The 17,207-nt window shown below is 67.7% G+C and overlaps 2 protein-coding genes across 7 annotated transcripts; both read right to left on the bottom strand.

Moving 5' to 3' along the window:
• Window positions 1-15: 15 nt before the first annotated feature.
• On the bottom strand, window positions 16-9,125 carry DPF1 (double PHD fingers 1). 5 transcript variants are annotated; one of them, XM_059718770.1, is made up of 12 exons: window positions 8,903-9,124; window positions 7,533-7,693; window positions 7,251-7,358; window positions 7,034-7,161; window positions 6,853-6,942; window positions 6,625-6,703; window positions 6,056-6,187; window positions 4,519-4,569; window positions 2,770-2,889; window positions 1,742-1,854; window positions 1,228-1,309; window positions 16-728 (listed from the first exon to the last, which is right to left on the bottom strand). In XM_059718770.1, exons 1-12 carry the CDS (start codon window positions 8,983-8,985, stop codon window positions 658-660), a joined length of 1,218 nt encoding a protein of 405 aa, XP_059574753.1. In that variant the 5' UTR covers window positions 8,986-9,124; the 3' UTR covers window positions 16-657. The 5 variants fall into 5 exon arrangements, with proteins under 5 accessions (XP_059574753.1, XP_059574755.1, XP_059574754.1 ...); XM_059718772.1 differs by having other exon boundaries at window positions 2,770-2,832; XM_059718771.1 differs by having other exon boundaries at window positions 7,266-7,358.
• A 1,383-nt stretch (window positions 9,126-10,508) lies between these two features.
• On the bottom strand, window positions 10,509-17,120 carry NUMBL (NUMB like endocytic adaptor protein). 2 transcript variants are annotated; one of them, XM_059718761.1, is made up of 9 exons: window positions 17,047-17,120; window positions 15,362-15,503; window positions 14,845-14,919; window positions 14,682-14,756; window positions 14,239-14,379; window positions 13,433-13,613; window positions 12,458-12,796; window positions 12,247-12,381; window positions 10,509-11,753 (listed from the first exon to the last, which is right to left on the bottom strand). In XM_059718761.1, exons 2-9 carry the CDS (start codon window positions 15,485-15,487, stop codon window positions 11,185-11,187), a joined length of 1,641 nt encoding a protein of 546 aa, XP_059574744.1. In that variant the 5' UTR covers window positions 15,488-15,503; window positions 17,047-17,120; the 3' UTR covers window positions 10,509-11,184. The 2 variants fall into 2 exon arrangements, with proteins under 2 accessions (XP_059574744.1, XP_059574745.1); XM_059718762.1 differs by having other exon boundaries at window positions 12,458-12,793.
• Window positions 17,121-17,207: the final 87 nt, after the last annotated feature.

Genomic DNA, 17,207 nt, shown 5'->3' with positions numbered 1-17,207 from the left:
GAGGCGGGGGCAGACTCCGAACAGGTTCTTTAATGCACAGAAACGATCCAAGCACACGAGAATCAGCCACAGAACGACACCGGGAACACGACGGGCTGGGGAGAGGGCAGGGGGGACCCCCCGCCCCCCCCACGCTGCCCCCCCATCCAGGACGGGGCACTGAATTTACATATTTTTTTTAACCTTTCCCCATCTTTTTCCCCATTTTTTCTTTTTTTTTTTTTCTTCTCTCGTTGCAAACCCCCACCCCCCCACCACCCCCGAAACACCAGAAGCTCCAGACGAACCACGGACACGGGCAGTTGTGTATTAAAATAAATACCCCCCCCTCCAAATGCTACCCCCCCCCCCGGAGATGGGGGGGGCAGGGCTTGGGAAATGCCCTCCCCCCAGTGCAGGCCCCAAGCACTCCTGGGGGGTGGGGCAAAAAAAGACATGACATCATGCAACCCCTCCCCACTATGACCCCCCCCAATAGCTCCCCCGACCTCCTAGCCTGGGTCCCCCCCCAGATTATGGCTTTGAGCAGGATTTTGGCTGATGGGGGGGGTAGGCCCCGCTCTGGGGGGGCAGTCCCGGGGCTCTGGGTTGTGAGGGGCGGGTGGGCTCCTGCCGCACGCCCCCCCCTCCACAGGGGTCCCAGCAACACGGGGGGGTCTAGGTGAGCGTGATGTAGGCAGAGGCCTTCTCCTTCAGCTGCCGCAGGCACAGGTGGCAGCTCCAGCTCCCTGGGGGGGACGCGACGGGCACAGCTGAGACGGGGGCACCTGGCGTGCTTCCCCCCAGCCCCTTCCCATGGGCACGTGTGCACACCCCCACACGGGTATACACATGTAGATGTTGTGTGTGTGTGTGGGGGTGTAGAGACGCGTAAGTATGTGTGTATACATGCATGTGTACATACACACGTGTGTATGTATGTATATACACACACGTACGTCTTTACACATACATGTATATGTGCACCTACACATATACCTAGGTACAAAAACATGTATGTGCCTATACACAGACAGACATACGTGTGTGTGTGTACACACCACATATGTGTCTACACCCACGCGCAGCGCCATGACCCAGGGCACACCCCTCCCCATTATCCCCTCCTCCACAGGGGACACACCTAGCCCCAGGCCGGCACCCCACCCTGCTCCCCCCAAAAACCCCTAACACCCCCCCAAGCCCTGCGTCCCTCCCCTCCATTACCCCCCAGCCGGGGGTGCTCACCCTCGGGGGGCTCGGCCATGGGGGGGCTGAGGCAGTACATGTGGTAGCCCCGGTCGCAGTCATCGCAGAAGAGCAGCTGGTCCTGGGGGGGGAACGGACCAGCATTGGGGGGCTGTAGGTGTGGGGGTAGTGGGGGGTCACATGGGCCCCAGGGGCGATGGCAACTCCTGTCAATATGGGGGCCTGGGGGGGGGTGAGTGCACCCCTAGCTCCCATCTTTCTGGGGGGTGGGGGGGCCCTGGGTTAGTTGGGGGCTCCCCAGGCTGATGTCATTCTTGCAGGGGGTGTGGGGGGGCTCATGCTGGTCAGGGGAAGTTGGGGGGGGTCATACTGCTCGTGGGTGCTCCCTAGGCTCACACTGGTGGGGAGGGTCTGGGGGGACTCTAGTGTTTGTTGGGGGGGTCTGGGGCATTTTGGGGGAGTCTGGCTCTGAGCAGGGTTTCCCCTGGCTCAGGCTAGTCAGTGATTTGATGGGGGTCGGGGGAGTTTTGGGGGGGGGGCAGGGGGTGCTCACGTCGTTCTCAGAGGTGCCGCAGAGGCTGCAGGACTTGCACTCGATGCACTGCCAGCGGTAGGTGCGCACGGCCGCCGTCATGTTCACCGTGAACTGCAGGCAGGATGGATGGCCTGGGGGGGCACGGGGGGGTCAGTGTGGGCAGCCCCGGCCCCCGGCGCGGAGCCCCACCCCAGGCAGGCTGAGACCCGGCACCCTCGACCCCCGCTGAGGCTCCTACCGTGTGGCCTGGAGGCCGCCCGTGCCCCGGCAGAGCTGAGGGAGGCACTGCAGGGAGCTGCCCCAAAGCACAGGGCAGGGCATGTGCACACGTGGGCACACTCACACAAGTGCATACCCATGCATGCAGATGTGCACACCCACATGCAGGCATACATGTGCATTCACACACACACACACACACGGGTGTACGCATACAGCTACATGCATGCAGATGCATTCCTGAACACTTACACACACACCCCTACATGCCTGCGTGCACACACTCCTGCATACACATACACACATGCACATACATACGCATGCATGTATACACAGCCACATACACATATGCACACACAGGCATATGTGCAGGTGTACAGCCACGATACGCTTGCACACGTGTGTACCCGCACACAGGGCCCAAGCACTGCACACGGACACGCACCCACCCACACACGTGCTCCCGGCCGCCAACCAATCAGAGCAATGCAGAGCAAACGGGTACCCACAGCTCCTACCCACAATGCCTCAGTGTGCTCCTGTTTCCCAGCATGCCCTGGGACCCTGCTGCTTTGCACCTCTTACCACAATGTTATGGGGCACCATGACTCTGCTCCCCAATGCCTCTGCATCCTCTGCTTCACACCTCCTACCCACAATGCTCTGGGCTCCACGCGGCCTCAGCAGTGCACGCCCATTACCCACGAGGCCTGGCCTATCTTCCCCTGCCCCCGTGCCGCAAGGGGGGATGCCCACCCCTGCCAGCGCCTTCCCAGGGTGCCGCGGGGCACGTCCCCCCCGGCCCCGGCCCCGCGCCGGGGCGTTACCGGAGCGTCCGCAGTCGGCGCAGGAGATGAGGTCCTCCGGGCAGCCGGTTTTCTTCGAGCCGCCTAGACAGAAATCACAATAACCGTTTGGTATGACCGTGCCGTCCGGTGCTTTCTTAGCTGTAAAACAGCAAGGAGGAGCCCAGGTCAGAGGCCAGAGGGCAGGGCCAGGCTCAGGCCCCGCGCTCCCGCCGGCCCACCCAGGGACGCCGCGTCGCGCAGCAGCGGCACCCGGCGGATGCCACGGACGGCCAGGGGCGACTGTGGGGCCTCGCCGTGTCCAGGGACGGCCCGGCCCCGGCACTGCTCTGCTTTCTGCTCCCTGATCCATCCAGTGCTCTGCTTTCTGCTCCCTGCCCTACCCAGTGCTCTGCTTTCTGCTCCCTACCCTGCTCCATCCAGTGCTCTGCTTTCTGCTCCCTGCCCTACCCAGTGCTCTGCTTTCTGCTCCCTACCCTGCTCCATCCAGTGCTCTGCTTTCTGCTCCCTGCCCTACCCAGTGCTCTGCTTTCTGCTCCCTGCCCTGGGCCCTGCTCCATCCAGTGCTCTGCTTTCTGCTCCCTGCCCTGGGCCCAGCCCCATCCCCTGCCCTGCTTTCTGCTCCCTGCCCTGGGCCCTGCTCCATCCAGTGCTCTGCTTTCTGCTTCCTGCCCTGGGCCCAGCCCCATCCTCTGCCCTGCTTTCTGCTCCCTGCTCTGGGCCCTGCTCTACCCAGTGCTCTGCTTTCTGCTCCCTGCCCTACCCAGTGCTCTGCTTTCTGCTCCCTACCCTGCTCCATCCAGTGCTCTGCTTTCTGCTCCCTGCCCTACCCAGTGCTCTGCTTTCTGCTCCCTGCCCTGGGCCCAGCCCCATCCCCTGCCCTGCTTTCTGCTCCCTGCCCTGGGCCCTGCTCCATCCAGTGCTCTGCTTTCTGCTTCCTGCCCTGGGCCCAGCCCCATCCTCTGCCCTGCTTTCTGCTCCCTGCTCTGGGCCCTGCTCCATCCAGTGCTCTGCTTTCTGCTTCCTGCCCTGGGCCCAGCCCCATCCTCTGCCCTGCTTTCTGCTCCCTGCTCTGGGCCCTGATCCATCCATTGCTCTGCTTTCTGCTCCCTGCCCTATCCAGTGCCCTGCTTTCTGCTCCCTGCCCTGGGCCCTGCTCCATCCAGTGCTCTGCTTTCTGCTCCCTGCCCTGGGCCCAGCCCCATCCCCTGCCCTGCTTTCTGCTCCCTGCTCTGGGCCCTGCTCCATCCAGTGCTCTGCTTTCTGCTTCCTGCCCTATCCATTGCTCTGCTTTCTGCTTCCTACCCTATCCATTGCTCTGCTTTCTGCTCCCTACCCTGGGCCCTGCTCCATCCAGTGCTCTGCTTTCTGCTTCCTGCCCTGGGCCCAGCCCCATCCCCTGCCCTGCTTTCTGCTCCCTGCCCTGGACTCCTGCTCCATCCCCTGCTCTGCTTATTGCTCCCTGTCCCATCCGTTACCCTTTCACCCCCCTGCCCTGGGCTACCCACCCACTCTGTTGATCTGCTTTCTGCTCCCCGTCCTGCCTTGTCTGCTGCTCTGCTTTCTATTCTTTGCCTGAGCCACTGCTCTGCTTTCTGCTCCCAGCTGCTCACTCCCGCCCTGAGTATAACAAGCCGACGGAGGTCTCAACAACCTCCTCCTTCTGCAGGCCCCTGATCTGCCCCTGGCCTGAGAGCCCTGTGAAGACCCACCCCGGCCCCGGCCCCGGCCCCCCAGGTCCTGCCCCCCCGGAGGCACCGGGTGGGTTACCTGTGTGTCTGCGCTGGTTTTCGGGGACCCAGTTCAACTCTTTGTAAAACTCTGCGGGGGGAACAGCAAAGAGAACGAGAGCGTGAAGCAGCCAGGGGCCGCGGTGCCCCCCCACCCCAGCCCGGCCCCCCCTTGCCCCTGCCCCCCCACCTGCCCCCCGAGACAAGAGCTCCCCTGGGAACTGGGGGCTGTGGGTCGGGAGTGAGGGGCACTGGCAGGGCCACGGGGGGGGGGCTGTGGGTCGGGAGTGATGGGCACCAGCAGGGCCATGGGGGCCAGGGGCTGTGGGTCAGGAGTGGGGGGTACCAGCAGCCCCCCCCACCCAATTGCAGGCCCACCTCCCCCCCGCCCTGTTTTGGGCTGGCTCGTGTGGATGATGCTCACCAATGGCCCATCGAGACAGCAGGGACCCCCCCACCCCCGCACCCTGCCAGAAACCCAGGTGTCTGGGGGGGCCCCCCCCCCGTCTCCCCCCGGAGCCGCCCCTCCCCCCACGGGTGCACCCAGGCCTCATTGTGCGTTGCCGTTGTGCCAGCCTGCCGGTTGCCATGGAAACCAGTGGAGCCGGGGAGATGGCGGCAGGGGGGGGACGCAGCTCCCCACGGCATGGCCCCCACCCCCTCCGCCCCGGCTTCCACCTGCAAAGCATCATGGGAGGCAGGGGATGCACGGAGGGGGTAGCTGTGGTCCCCCCCCTGCCCCCGGCCTTCCCACGGGAGACCTGGGTTCCCTCTGGGGTGGGGCCCAGACCCCCCTGGACCCCTGCCACACGCTGGGTGCTCACACAGGGGCAGAAATGCACGCACGTGCCCTGGCCCATGCATCTCACACACAAGCACATGTATGCATAGCATGCAGGTGTATAGGCCTATGTGCACACATGCACACACACACACACGGGCCCCCCCCCACACACAGGTGCACACACATGTTCATGAAGATGCTGACTTATGTACACCCACATGTATGCACACATGGGTACATGGATGTGGAAATGCATGCATGCCCACACGTGCATGGTGACATGGGCACATGGATGTGCATGAAAACACATGTATGCCCACATGTGCCCCCAGTGACATCCACATGTGCACACACATGTGCATGGAGATATACATGAACATCCACATGTGTATGTGCGCACGCGCGCGCGCGCACACACACACACAGGCAGCTCCACATGCACACACAAATGTGCACAGGAACAAATATATACCCCCTCCCACACACACACACACACACACGTCCACAGATGCACAGAGGCACATATGTATACCCACGAATGCACACACATACTCAGGCACACACATGTGCACAGAAACATGCATTGCATGCCCACACATGCACACACACATATACCCACATGTGCACACACACACACACACACAGGCACACACAGCCACACCCATGTGAACAGAGACATACATGTATGCTTGTGTGCACAGACACACACACACCCCTCTACCCCTACACAGAGGCACACCCAGGCTGTGCACGACGACACGCATGCATGCCCCCAGGAGCAGGCCCTGCTCACGCTTGTGGTTGTTCTTGCGGTGGAAGGGCAGCGCGTGGCGCTCGGGCGGCTCCTCGCCCTCCTCCTCGGCCAGGTGCGTGTGCGTGTAGTGGTAGCTCAGCCCCGGGCGGTTCTTGTAGCGCTTCCCGCAGACTGGGGGGGCGGACACACGGTCAGAGCCCCCGCCCGGACGCCTGGGCTCGCTCCCCCGCAACTGGGACCTGTGGGGGCCCTGAGACCACGACTGCCCCCCACCCCCGATCTATGGCCAGCAGCTGGGGGACCCCTCCAGCTCCCGCCCTTTGCCCCAGACCCCTAGCTCCCCTGAGACTAGAGCTGGGGGGGCCTGTAGCCCCAACCCCCTGCCCTGCCTGGACCCATGGGTCCCCCGAGCCTAGGGTTGGGAGGGGGCTGTAGACCCAGCCCCCTCCTCCCCCCCCCAGACACCTGGGGTCCCCCAAGAGCAGGAGCTGGAGGTTGGGGGCCCCCGTCTGCCCCCTTGTCCGGACACCTGGGTCCCCTGCGGCTCGTAGCTGGGGCAGAGGGGCTGAGCCCCCCGCCCCGCCTGGACACCCACGTCGCACACTCACTGTCGCAGACGTAGGGCTTGTCCCGGTCCTCCAGCGTGGCCGCATCCTGCCTCTTGCGCATGCCCCCGATCCCGTACGCCTGGTGGGGGTGGGGGGGGGGGGGCGCAGGGAGAAGGAGGGAGGTCACAAATTTCCGGGGAGACTCCCCCGCCTCCCTCTTTTCGCACGCCAGGCCGGACCCCAACCCGCCGTCCCAGGCCCTGGGGGCGGCAGGGACCCCCCCCCGACCTTGCCCTTGGCCTTGTTCTTCCTCCGCGGGAGGTCGTCGTCCAGCTCGTCGCCCTCCAGGTCGTGCGGGAACTCGCCCATCGGGGGCTTCTGCAATGGGGGAGGGGGTCGCTCTAGGGCACCTGCCTGGGGCAGGGGTCCCCGTGGGGGGGGCCGGGCGGTTGGGGGGGGGGGGTCTCACCTGACAGTCCAGCACCATCTCCTCCTCCTTCAGCTCCGTCTTCTTGTCGCCCGTCTCGGCGCAGAGCAGCGCCTCCAGCACCGGCCCCTCGGGCAGCCCCCCCTCCTTCTTCAGGGGCGCCTCGCAGTCTGGGGGGCGGTTGGGGGGGGGGGGGGGCACGTCAGATCCGGCCGGACCCCGGCCCTATCCCCCAGCCGCCCCCCACCGCGGTCCTTACCGATCTTGAACTCACACGGCCGCAGTCGCGGGTCCTCCAGGATGTTCAGTCGCCGCTTCTTGCGCCAGCAGCGCGCCGGGTAGGTATAGATCTGCCCCGGGGCCAGGCCTGGCGGGGGGTAGCATGAGCCTGGAGACCCCCCCCCCCCCGCCCCCCACAACCCATCCGAGCCAGCCTCGCCCCCCCAGCTTAGCAGGGCTAGGGGGGCAGGGGGCTGCGGGCCGGGAGCGAGGGGCACCGGCGGGAGGGGGTGGTGGGACGGGGGCGGGGTGGGGGTCTCACCGGGGCCACGGTGGGTCTTCTCCATCCAGATGTAGCAGTTGCTCTGGGCGACGCCGGTCTGCGAGTCGAGGAAGGGCAGGCGCATGCTGCGCTCGGCGCAGAGCCGCGCGTTGTAGCTGCGACAGTGCTCGATGGCCTCGCGGTAGAAGTCCTCGCCCAGGCTGTGCGGGGGGGTCGGGGGGGGGGGTCAGACCCCTGCCAGGCCCCCGTTGCGCCCCTCCCACCTGCCCTGACCCCCCCTGCTCTGCCCCTGCCCCCCACCCCTCCCACCACCGTGACTCCAAGCAGCCTTGGGGACCCTGCGCTGGCTCCACCCGGGGGGGCCTGGACCCAGCAGCGAGCACGGACCCTCCCGGGATGAGCCGTGCCCCCCCCCCAAATAGCGCCAAGGCCTCTGACTGCAAGGCCACCATGGGATGACCCGTGACCTTTCGCGGGAGCTGCCGAGGGGTCGGCTCTGGCACCTGTGCCAGGGGGCAGCACTGAGCAGCCAAGGGGGGGGGTGAGGGGCACCATGGGAGGTTGGGCAGCAGCTCAGATGACCCCGGGTGACCCCTAGGCTCCTGACGGGGGGGGGGGGTGGTCCCAGGCTGACCCCCTGATTAACCCTTGCCCTGCTGTACACAAGGGTGCCCATGCCCAACCCCTGCCCCACGCACATCTGGCTCTGGGCAGGGAGAGGACCCAGGCCAGCACCTGCCCCGATTGCCCCCCCTGCCCCCAGTTCCCTTCCAAGCCGGACACCCGGGGTGTCTGGGCCGGGGGTTGGCGCAGGGGCCGGGGGCGCGGACGCTTGGGCTCCCCCCAGCGCTGGTGGGGGTGGGGTCTGCGGGGGGGCCCGGGGGTGCGGACGCTGGGCTCTCTCCCCACCTCTGCACCCCTCTGACCCAGTCACCCCCCCCACCTTCCTCATCAGGACCAGGTGCTGCCCCCAGGTGACCCCAGGGCCCTGCCCGGCTGGGGGGGCACGACCCTGGCCCGAGGGTGCCCCCACCCAGGCAGCGCAGGGAACAGGATTTAGGCCCTGCCGGCCCCCCCCCCCCGCCCAGCGACACCCCGCTTGGGGCCGCATCTGGGGTGCAGCCAGGTGGCAAGACGGTGCCCCTCGCTCCCGACCGGCAGCCCCCTCCCTCCTGCCCCAGCCCCGCGCCCCCGACCCCCAGCCCCGCCGGTGCGCCTCGCTCCCGACCCCCAGCCCTGGCAGTGCCCCTCACTCCCGCCCTGCAGCCCCCCCTCCCCTCCCCTCCTCTCCCACCCAGCCCCACCGGTGCCCCTCGCTCCCGACCCCCATCCCCGCCGGTGCCCCCCACTGCCGCCCCGGCTCAGGCCTGCGGCGCTCTGGCTGCCGCCCCGCAGCCCCCGGCTCTCACCCCTCCAGCGGCTTGTGCACCGCCGTGGCCATTTTGCACGGTGGGTTTTTCACTTCTCGCATCGGAATCCGGGGCGATTTCATTCATTCCCAGCCCGCAGCGGGGGGGTGGGGGGGAGGGGGCGGCCCCCCCCGCCCCAGTGCATGCTGGGGGATGCAGTCCGTCCCCCCCAGCCCCCTCCATCCAGGCCCCCCCTCCCCAGCTTTGCACATCACCGCAGTGGGTGGGGGGGGAGAAGGGGGGGCTACTAGGGTGGGTGGGAGGACTACAAGTCCCAGCATGCCTTGCGTTTGACAGCTGCAAGGCCCGCCCCCCAGGAGGACACAGATTGGCTGGCAGAGGCGAGCGGGGGTGTCTGTCAGCAGGGGGGGGTGAGGGCAGGTGCAGGTGAGAGCTGCTGGGGGGGGGGGGGTTGTGGCTGCCCTCTCCCTGTGCCTCAGTTTCCCTTGGGGGGGTTGGAGGGAATGAGGACTAGTGGATGCAGGGATCCAGGATCGGGCCCCGCAGAGTGGTGCCAAGCGCTGCCCGGACCCCCACCCCAGATCGGGGCCCCCATGCCAGGCACCAGCAGGCTCGGGGTTACCCCACTTGTGCCAGGCGCCGCAGCCAGAATCGGGGCCATTGTGCCAGGCGCTGCCAGGATCGGGGCCCCCGCATGCGCCTGGCACTGCCTAGACCCCCCACCCAGGATCGGGGCCCCCGCTTATGCCAGGTGCCACCTAGACCCCCACCCAGGATCGGGCCCCTCGGGTGCTGCCCGGCCCCTTGCTCTCGGCCAGCCGAGCCCCCGAGGAGGCCTGGGCCCGACGAGACCCCAGCCCCCCTGCCCCATTTCTAACCCCGCAGACTCCCCTCCCCCCTGGGACCTGGGGGACAACCCAGGTATCTGGGCTCCCGCTCCACCCGCCCCCCCCAGGCAACTGGGCCCCTGCCCGACCCCTTCTACAGCTGGGGAAACTGAGGCATGGCACCATGGCAGACCCTGCCCCCCCTTCTCCCAGCTGCACAGGGAGCCCAGAGCTGCCCCCCGCCTCTAACCCCCTCCCCAAAGCTTCTTGCCCTGACCCCCACTCAACCCTCCCTGCCCCCCCCCCCCCAGCCTGGCCCCACCCCGGGCAGCGCGGTGCCTTTAAGAGCTCTGGAGCATCCCTCCCTGCCGGTTCCCATGGCAACCGCGAGGGATCCATTTCCGAAAGCGAGCAAAAAAGGCCATAAAAATATATTTCTCCCCCCTCCCCCCCCACAATCCCCTGGGAGCAGGCTGGGCCCCCCCCCGGGCAAAAGCAACCCCCCCCAGGAGTCAAAGGGCGAGGCCCCGACTGTCCCCCCCCCCCCCAACATGGTGAGCCACTGGGCCACCCAGGGACGACACCTGCAGCCACTGCAGGCCCTTCCCTGCCCCGGGGTCAGAGGTCAGGCTTGGCCTTCTGGCCCTGGAGCTGGGGGACGTTTGTGCCTCCCCAGGCCCTGCCCTCTTCCCCATGTGGCAGCTGCCTGGGTGGGGGGGGGGCGTATTTGGGACAGGAAGTGACCAACAGGGCATGATCAAGCCAAAGCCATGAGAATGCCCCCCCCGCCCCCCCACAAACAGGGCTCCAGGCGGCTCTTCTAGGACTCTTGTTTATTGGCAGCTCTATGATACAAACCCGCACGCGGCCCCAGAGTGGGGGGGGGCCAGCCCCGTCCCACCAGCTGGGCCGGGGCTTCCCCAGCCTGCCCCACAATGCCCTGGGGCCATTGGGGTGGGGGAATAAAGTAGAGGACCCCACCCACTGCATGACCCTCCCCCAACCTGGAGAATGGGGTGGGGGGGGGGGTTGGCTAGGCCTGGACCCCACCAGCTGGGCTGGGGGCTGGAACACAAAGGGTTAACACATGTTGCTCCCCCCAAACCCCAGGGGGCTGCGGGAAGACCTGGGGGGGATTAGACAAAAATACAAAAATCTGGATTTTAAGTTAAAAAGAACAGACATAAAATTGGGGGTGGGGGGGGAGAAGAGACCCTCTAGACCCCCCCAGTATAAAGTGTGTGTGGGGGGGTCTCCTGCTGTTCCCAGCACCCCTGCTTACAGATGCCCCCCCCATGAGATGGGGAGGGGGATTAAGGCACCCCTAGGTGCAGGCCGGGCCTGGGGGGCTTCACAGGGAACTTTGGGGGGGTCCTGCACCCCCGTTAACCCACATGGGCCACAGGAGGGGGGGTTCATACCCCTTTTAGCCTCCCCCTGGCAAACCAGGACCCTCATCTCGGGTCCAGGGGCTCAGCAAGGGCGCCCCCCGGCTCACAGCTCGATCTCGAAGGTCTTCGGCCTGTCGCCAGCGAAGGGGTTGGGGGGCGCGGGGGGCTTGGTCTCCAGTGCCGCCCACTGTGCCTCGAAGGGGTCGGTCGCGGGGGGCACGGGGGGCTGCGCAGCTGTCTCGGGGGGCCAGGGGGCGGCCGCCGGCTTGGGCTTGGGGGGGGGGCCGGAGCGGGCAGCAGAGCAGAAGACGTTGGCCACCATCTGGGAGGGGGTGAGGCCGACCAGGGGCACGTGGGGGGCGGCGTAGGGCAGGCCAGGGGGGGGACAGGCACCCAGGGGCATGAAGCTAGGGGGGGCAGCAAAGAAGCTCAGGGCCGTGGGTGCTGCCTCATAGCCCAGGGCGTAGGGGGGCAGCGGGGCCACGGGCAGCGCCACGGGCAGGGCCACCATGGCAGGTGCAGGCAGGGGAGGCGGCGGCTGTGTGGCCTTGGCGGCCGTGGCCACCTCCTCCAGCCACCGCTCGGCCTCCGATGGTGTGCGCCGGTGTCCCGGCGCGACGGGGGGTGCGGGCGCCACGGGGTCTGGGGCCGGCGCCGGCACTCCCCAGGTGGCTGCAGGGAAGGAGACAAGGGTCAGGGCAGCTCGGCGGTGGATGGGGGACCTGGGGGTGGGGGCGTGACCACAGTAGGGGCGTGGCCATACAGGAGGGCAAATAGGGGTGTGGTCACTAGAGTTGTAGTCATGTCTGGGGGCGTGGCCACACCTGGGGGCATGGCCAATAGGGGGTGTGGTCATATCTGGGGGTGGGGCCAAGAGGGAGTGTGGCCAGTTTACGGGTGTGGGCACATAGGGAGTGTAGTTGCAAGCAGTAGGTGTGCCCATACTGTTGGGGGGGGGGGAGGGGGGCGCCCATAATGGGGTGTGGCCATATAGGGATCATAGTTGAGAGCAGGGGTGTGGCTTTACTGAAGGCGTGACCACAGCTGGAGCACAGCTGCCATCAGGGGGTGTGGCCATAGCTAGACATGCTGCTGCTGCCTAGGGGCGTGGCCATAGGAAGAGGCATGGCCACCTCTGCTGAGCCCTGAGTGGGCGGGGCAGTACCTGGGGCAGCAGGCAGGGGCGGACTGGGGGCGGTGGCACCGGGGGGAGCAGTAGCGCCGAGCGAGGCGTCGATTTGGCTGCAAAGTGCGGTGATGCCGTCGGCGTCGCCGGGGGGCGTGGGCTCCATCTCCAGCACTAGGGCGCAGAGACAAGGTGGGAATGAACCCCGATCTGACCCCCCTGCAGCCCCCCTCCCGCGGCGGTGGCTCACCAGGCCCGGGCTGGCGGTACAGACCGCGGCGCTGCAGCGTGGAGGGCAGGTCGTTGAGGCGCAGCGAGAGCTGGCGCTTGAAGGGCGAGTTGCGCTGGCTGAGCGCAGGGAAGCCGCGGAAGGAGCCCTGGCGAACCAGCTGCTCCAGGGGCGCGTGGCGCCGTGGGATGGCCTGCGGCCGGCCCCCACCCTCCGCGCCCGCTGGTGCCCCCGGCTCCGCCATGCCTGCTCCGGCGCCTGCTGACGGTGACCCGCCGCCTGGCTGCACGGGGACGGGGGGTGCTGACGAGGCGGCGGCAGCGGTGACGGCGGGGGCGGCCGGGGCGGCCGCAGCCTCTGCTGGGGGGCAATGGGGATCAGACCTTTCCTGAGACCCAGACCAAGGTACCCACTGCTGCCACCCCCAAGATCCACCCCCCACCCCCCGGGAGACCCAGCCCCACCCAAAAGCCCCCTACACGTACCCCCACCACAGCCCCAGGCTACCCATCCCCCAAGTGCTCCCAGCCCTCTCCACAACCTCTAGAACAGGGGGGCTGCAGGTGAGGACCCCTCTCCCTGTCCCCCAAGAAGTGCTCCTCCCTGCCCCCCACATGACCCCCTACCATGGCCCCAAGCCCCCCAGGACCCTCCTTACCCCCCAAATACTCCCAGCTCCAAACATGGTGGGGTAAGACCCCAAACCCCTGCCCTGTTCAGCCCCCCCCCACAGCCCCTAGGGACCCCTCCCCCTGCCCCCCAAAAAGCCCCCCACATTCACCCCACACCATTGCCCCAGCCTTCTTCCACCCCCCATACCCCCAGGCCCTAATACCAGGGGGATGGAGACGAGACCCCAAACCCCCTAAGGATGGAGGCAAGACCCCAAACCCTGCCCAGTCCCCGCTGCAGCCCCCAAGGCAGGGGATGAGAACCCCTGCTCCTGCGCCTGCCCCCTTGGGAACCCTGGGCCAGGGCAGGGGGCATGGCCAGTACCTTTTTTTTTGTCCGGGGGGGCCCGGGACCGGGCTCCGGGGGCCCGGAAGGAGCCCTCACGGGAGAAGCTGGTGCGTGTGGGGTCGAAGGCGGCTGTGACGCCGCACTCCTTCTCCCGCTTCTGCTTCCGCTCCAGGCAGGCGGCGAAGGCGCAGCCCACGGCGTGCGACAGCCGCTCGCCCTGGGTCACGGGGGCACGTCAGGGCCTCGTGCGAGGGGCACGTGGGCACTCATGCCAGGATTGCACACAGGTGCCAAGCAAGGGCGTGCGTCGGAGGTGGAGCGTGCTGGGGATGCGTGCACATGGGGATGCACACACGCGCCGAGTACTGCATGCTACACGTGTGCACGTGAAGGCACACCCACCCTGTGCACACATGCATGCACACCTATGACACGTGCCACAGCCTCCACGCGCACCCCCCTTAGTGAACGCCCCCACAAATACACATTTGCAAATGTGCACACATGCGCACGCACCTTGCACATACATGCATACACACGCAACATGCCTTGCACACGCTACGCTGCACTGCACACATTTTGCAAAGGCACACATGTGCACACCTGAGAGACGCCATACATGCCCACACCCCCCCATCCTGCGCACCCTTGCACACACACCCGACACCCCCTATGTGCCACACTGCATGGCAAGTGCACATTGAGGAACACACACCCATGGCGCACACCACACGCATCTGTAAAGGCGCCCAGTGTCACCTGTGTCACGTGCCTGCACGTACGCCCCCCACCCGCGCACGCCCCAGCAGATGCGTGTGTTGCACACCCACGTGCTCACGCACCGAGTCCTTGAGGGCCAGGAAGCAGTGGCAGATCCAGCGGCGCGTGGTGCCGTCGCGGCAGATGTAGGAAAAGGCCTTGTCGAAGTTGCGGTCGGGGGCGCAGAATGACACCTTCTCGATCGTCTGGTCCACGATCAGGTCCTGGTGGGACGGACACGGACACGCAAACACACACATGCGCGCATCAGCCAGGCTCCACCCCTGCCCCACCCGATTGGCCCCTATCAGGCCGGCAGGGAGCACGGTGCCACATGGGGCGGGACCACAGGCAGTGCTCCAAGCCACACCCCTGGAGGCCCCACCTCTTTGACCCCACACCTGGGCCTTGCCCCAGGTCACATCCCATGGGGCGGGACACCCCAGATCCCAAGCCAGCAGGGGGTACTGCCCCATAAGGAGTGGGGCCATCAGGCCACGCCCCTCCCCAGGCTCCGCCCCCTTACCTTGGTCTTGTCGTCTACCACGCGCAGCCCATCGGCCGAGACCCACAGCACCGACTTCACCGACTTGCGCCCGCTCTGCAACCAGGGGCCAGGGGCATCAGCAGGGTGGGAGGCAGGTAGGGGTGGGGGGCAGCAGTGCCCGCGGCGGGGTCCCGGCACTCACCGTCTTAAGCCTCTTCACAGCCTCCTCGCACACGTGCATCCCCCTGGACTCCTCCACCTCCACGTGGCCCAGGTACTGGGGGGGGAGGGGTGGCACACATGCTAATAAGATGCAAATGAGGCACCCAGTCCCAGGTTCCAGAATCCCAGTCCCAGCAGGGGATGACACGCGCCTGCACGCACACATCCCACCTCACGCGCGCGCGTGTAAGCCCCGCCCTGCTCACCCAAACTGGGAAGCTGCTTTTCCCCATGCACAACACATGTGCAACCCCACCCAGCTGCACTGGGAAGATGCACTTCTACGTGTGGACACACGTGTGCAAGCTCCACCCCACCCCGCTCACCTGCACCAGGAAGCTGCACTTCCCCGGGCGCAAACGCTTATGCCAGCCCTGCCACACTCACCTGCACTGGGCAGCTGCACATCTCATCATGCACATGCGCGTGCAAGCCCTGCCCCGGGAAGCTGCAAGTCTCCCTTGCACACACGCGCGTGCAAGCCCCGCCCCACTCACCCGCACGGGGAAGCTGCACTTCCCCTTGCGCACAGCCTCCTCGTCCGCCTGCCACTGGTGGGGCCGGCTGGCCTCGGGCACATAGGCCGGCTTCTTCCGGCGCAGGCTCTGCCGCAGCTTGTTCATGGCGGCCCCCCGTGGCCTGGGGGGGGGACAGGGCGGTCAGACCCCCACTGGGGCCCCCGGCACGGCCAGGACCCTGGGGTTCTCCCCGTGGCGACGGGGCAGGGGCACGAGGCGTTGCAGTGTGTGTGTGCAACAGTGTGCAGGTGCTGTGTGCAAGGGGAGTGAGGGGCACCGGCAGGGCTGGGGGAGGGGGGGGAGTCTCCCCCAATCCCCCCAGGGACCAAAGTTGGGGTCCAGATGCAGCGCCCCCCCGAGTGCTACATTGTGGGGGCTGGGAGGGGGGCCACGAAAGTCGACCACTGCCTGGCCCAGCAGGGGAAAAGCATCATGGGACTCCCCCCTGCTGAGGGAGCCATCTGCCCCGACAGCTGTGCACCGCCCCCCCCTCCACCCCCGCGCCAGCTGGGGCCCTGCAGGTTGCTCCCACCGCGTGGGGGGGTGGATGAGGGCGAGCCCCCCCCCAGTCAAAGACCCCCACTGGGAACTGGGTGGGGGGAAAGGAGGCACAGGGCAGGGATGGGTGTCAGGTGTCATCCGGTCTGGGCACCGCCACCCGGACCCCCCCCCCCGTCCCCGGGCAGGGCAAGGCACCCGGCCTCCGCCCCTGGCAGCTTGCCCTGGCGGCTCCAGCCCGGCTAATTGCTTCTCTAATGGCTGCTCCTCGCTCCCGATGGCTTCCGGCCCCGGCCCCTGGGACGTGGCCCCTGCCCACCCGGGAGGGGGGGTGGCACTCGGGCCTTCCCTCTGGGGGAAACTGAGGCAGGGCAGGGGCGGAGGCGGCGATGCTGAGACGGGCCGTGAAGCCGGGGTCCCACCCTGAGCAGCGGGAGAGGCACGAGGGGGTTTGGGGGGGTCCGGGCCCCTGGACGACTGGGCCCCCCCGCAGCACGCGGGAGCGGTGCCGCGACCCCGGCCCGGTCCGGCAGCACGAGGGGAAACTGAGGCACAAGGCCCAAGGTCACGCCGGAGGCTGCAGCGGAGACGGAGACGGAGACGGAGACGGGGCCTGGGCCCCCCCCCCCCCATCCGCCCGTCCCACCAGGAGCCAGGCTCGGGGGGGGGGGCCGCAGGTGCCTGGGGGGGCCGTGCAAGCGCAGCCGTGCTGGGGGGGGGGCAGGCCAGGACCCCTGCTGCGCGGGGGGGGCCATGACCTCTGCACTGGGGGGGCAGCAGGGAGGACCCGGGTGTTGCCCCCTGCCCCCCCCACATGCTTTAACCCCCTGGGCCCCCTTCCGGGGGTGGGGGGAGAGCCCAGGAGTCTGACCCCCCCCCAAGGAAAGGCTGGGGCCGGCATCCAGGCCCCCTGGCAGCCCGGGGGAGGGGGAGGGGGGGAGTTGCCGGGCGGGGGGCGAGCTGCCCCCCCCCCGACGTAGGAAGGAGATGCCGGCGGGGGGCGCTGCCAGGCTGGACCCCCCCCCCCCGGGCACCGGACGCAGGGACGGGCGGGGCGGGCGGGGGCTCAGGGCGGCCCGATCCGGGGGAGGGGAGGGAGGGGGGGGGGGGGCCCAGGTGATGGCGAGCTGTCTGCGGGCGGGGGGAGCCGGGGGGGGGGGTCTCACCGGTGGAGGCAGGAGGACGCCGCCGCCCCCGGGATCGCTCCGGTGCTGCCCAGGCCCCGCCCCCTTCCGGGCCGCGTTCCATCCGGGCGGGCCGGCCCCGCCCCCTCATGCCTATGCAAATGTTGCCCCGCCCCCGCCCCTCGCACTGGCCGGCCGGCTCC

The sequence above is a fragment of the Alligator mississippiensis genome, chromosome 15 (genome assembly GCF_030867095.1).
Source record: "Alligator mississippiensis isolate rAllMis1 chromosome 15, rAllMis1, whole genome shotgun sequence".
Lineage (NCBI taxonomy): Eukaryota > Metazoa > Chordata > Crocodylia > Alligatoridae > Alligator > Alligator mississippiensis.
Note: the sequence above shows the minus strand (reverse complement) of the source record. Positions and strands in the feature narration are given on the sequence as shown.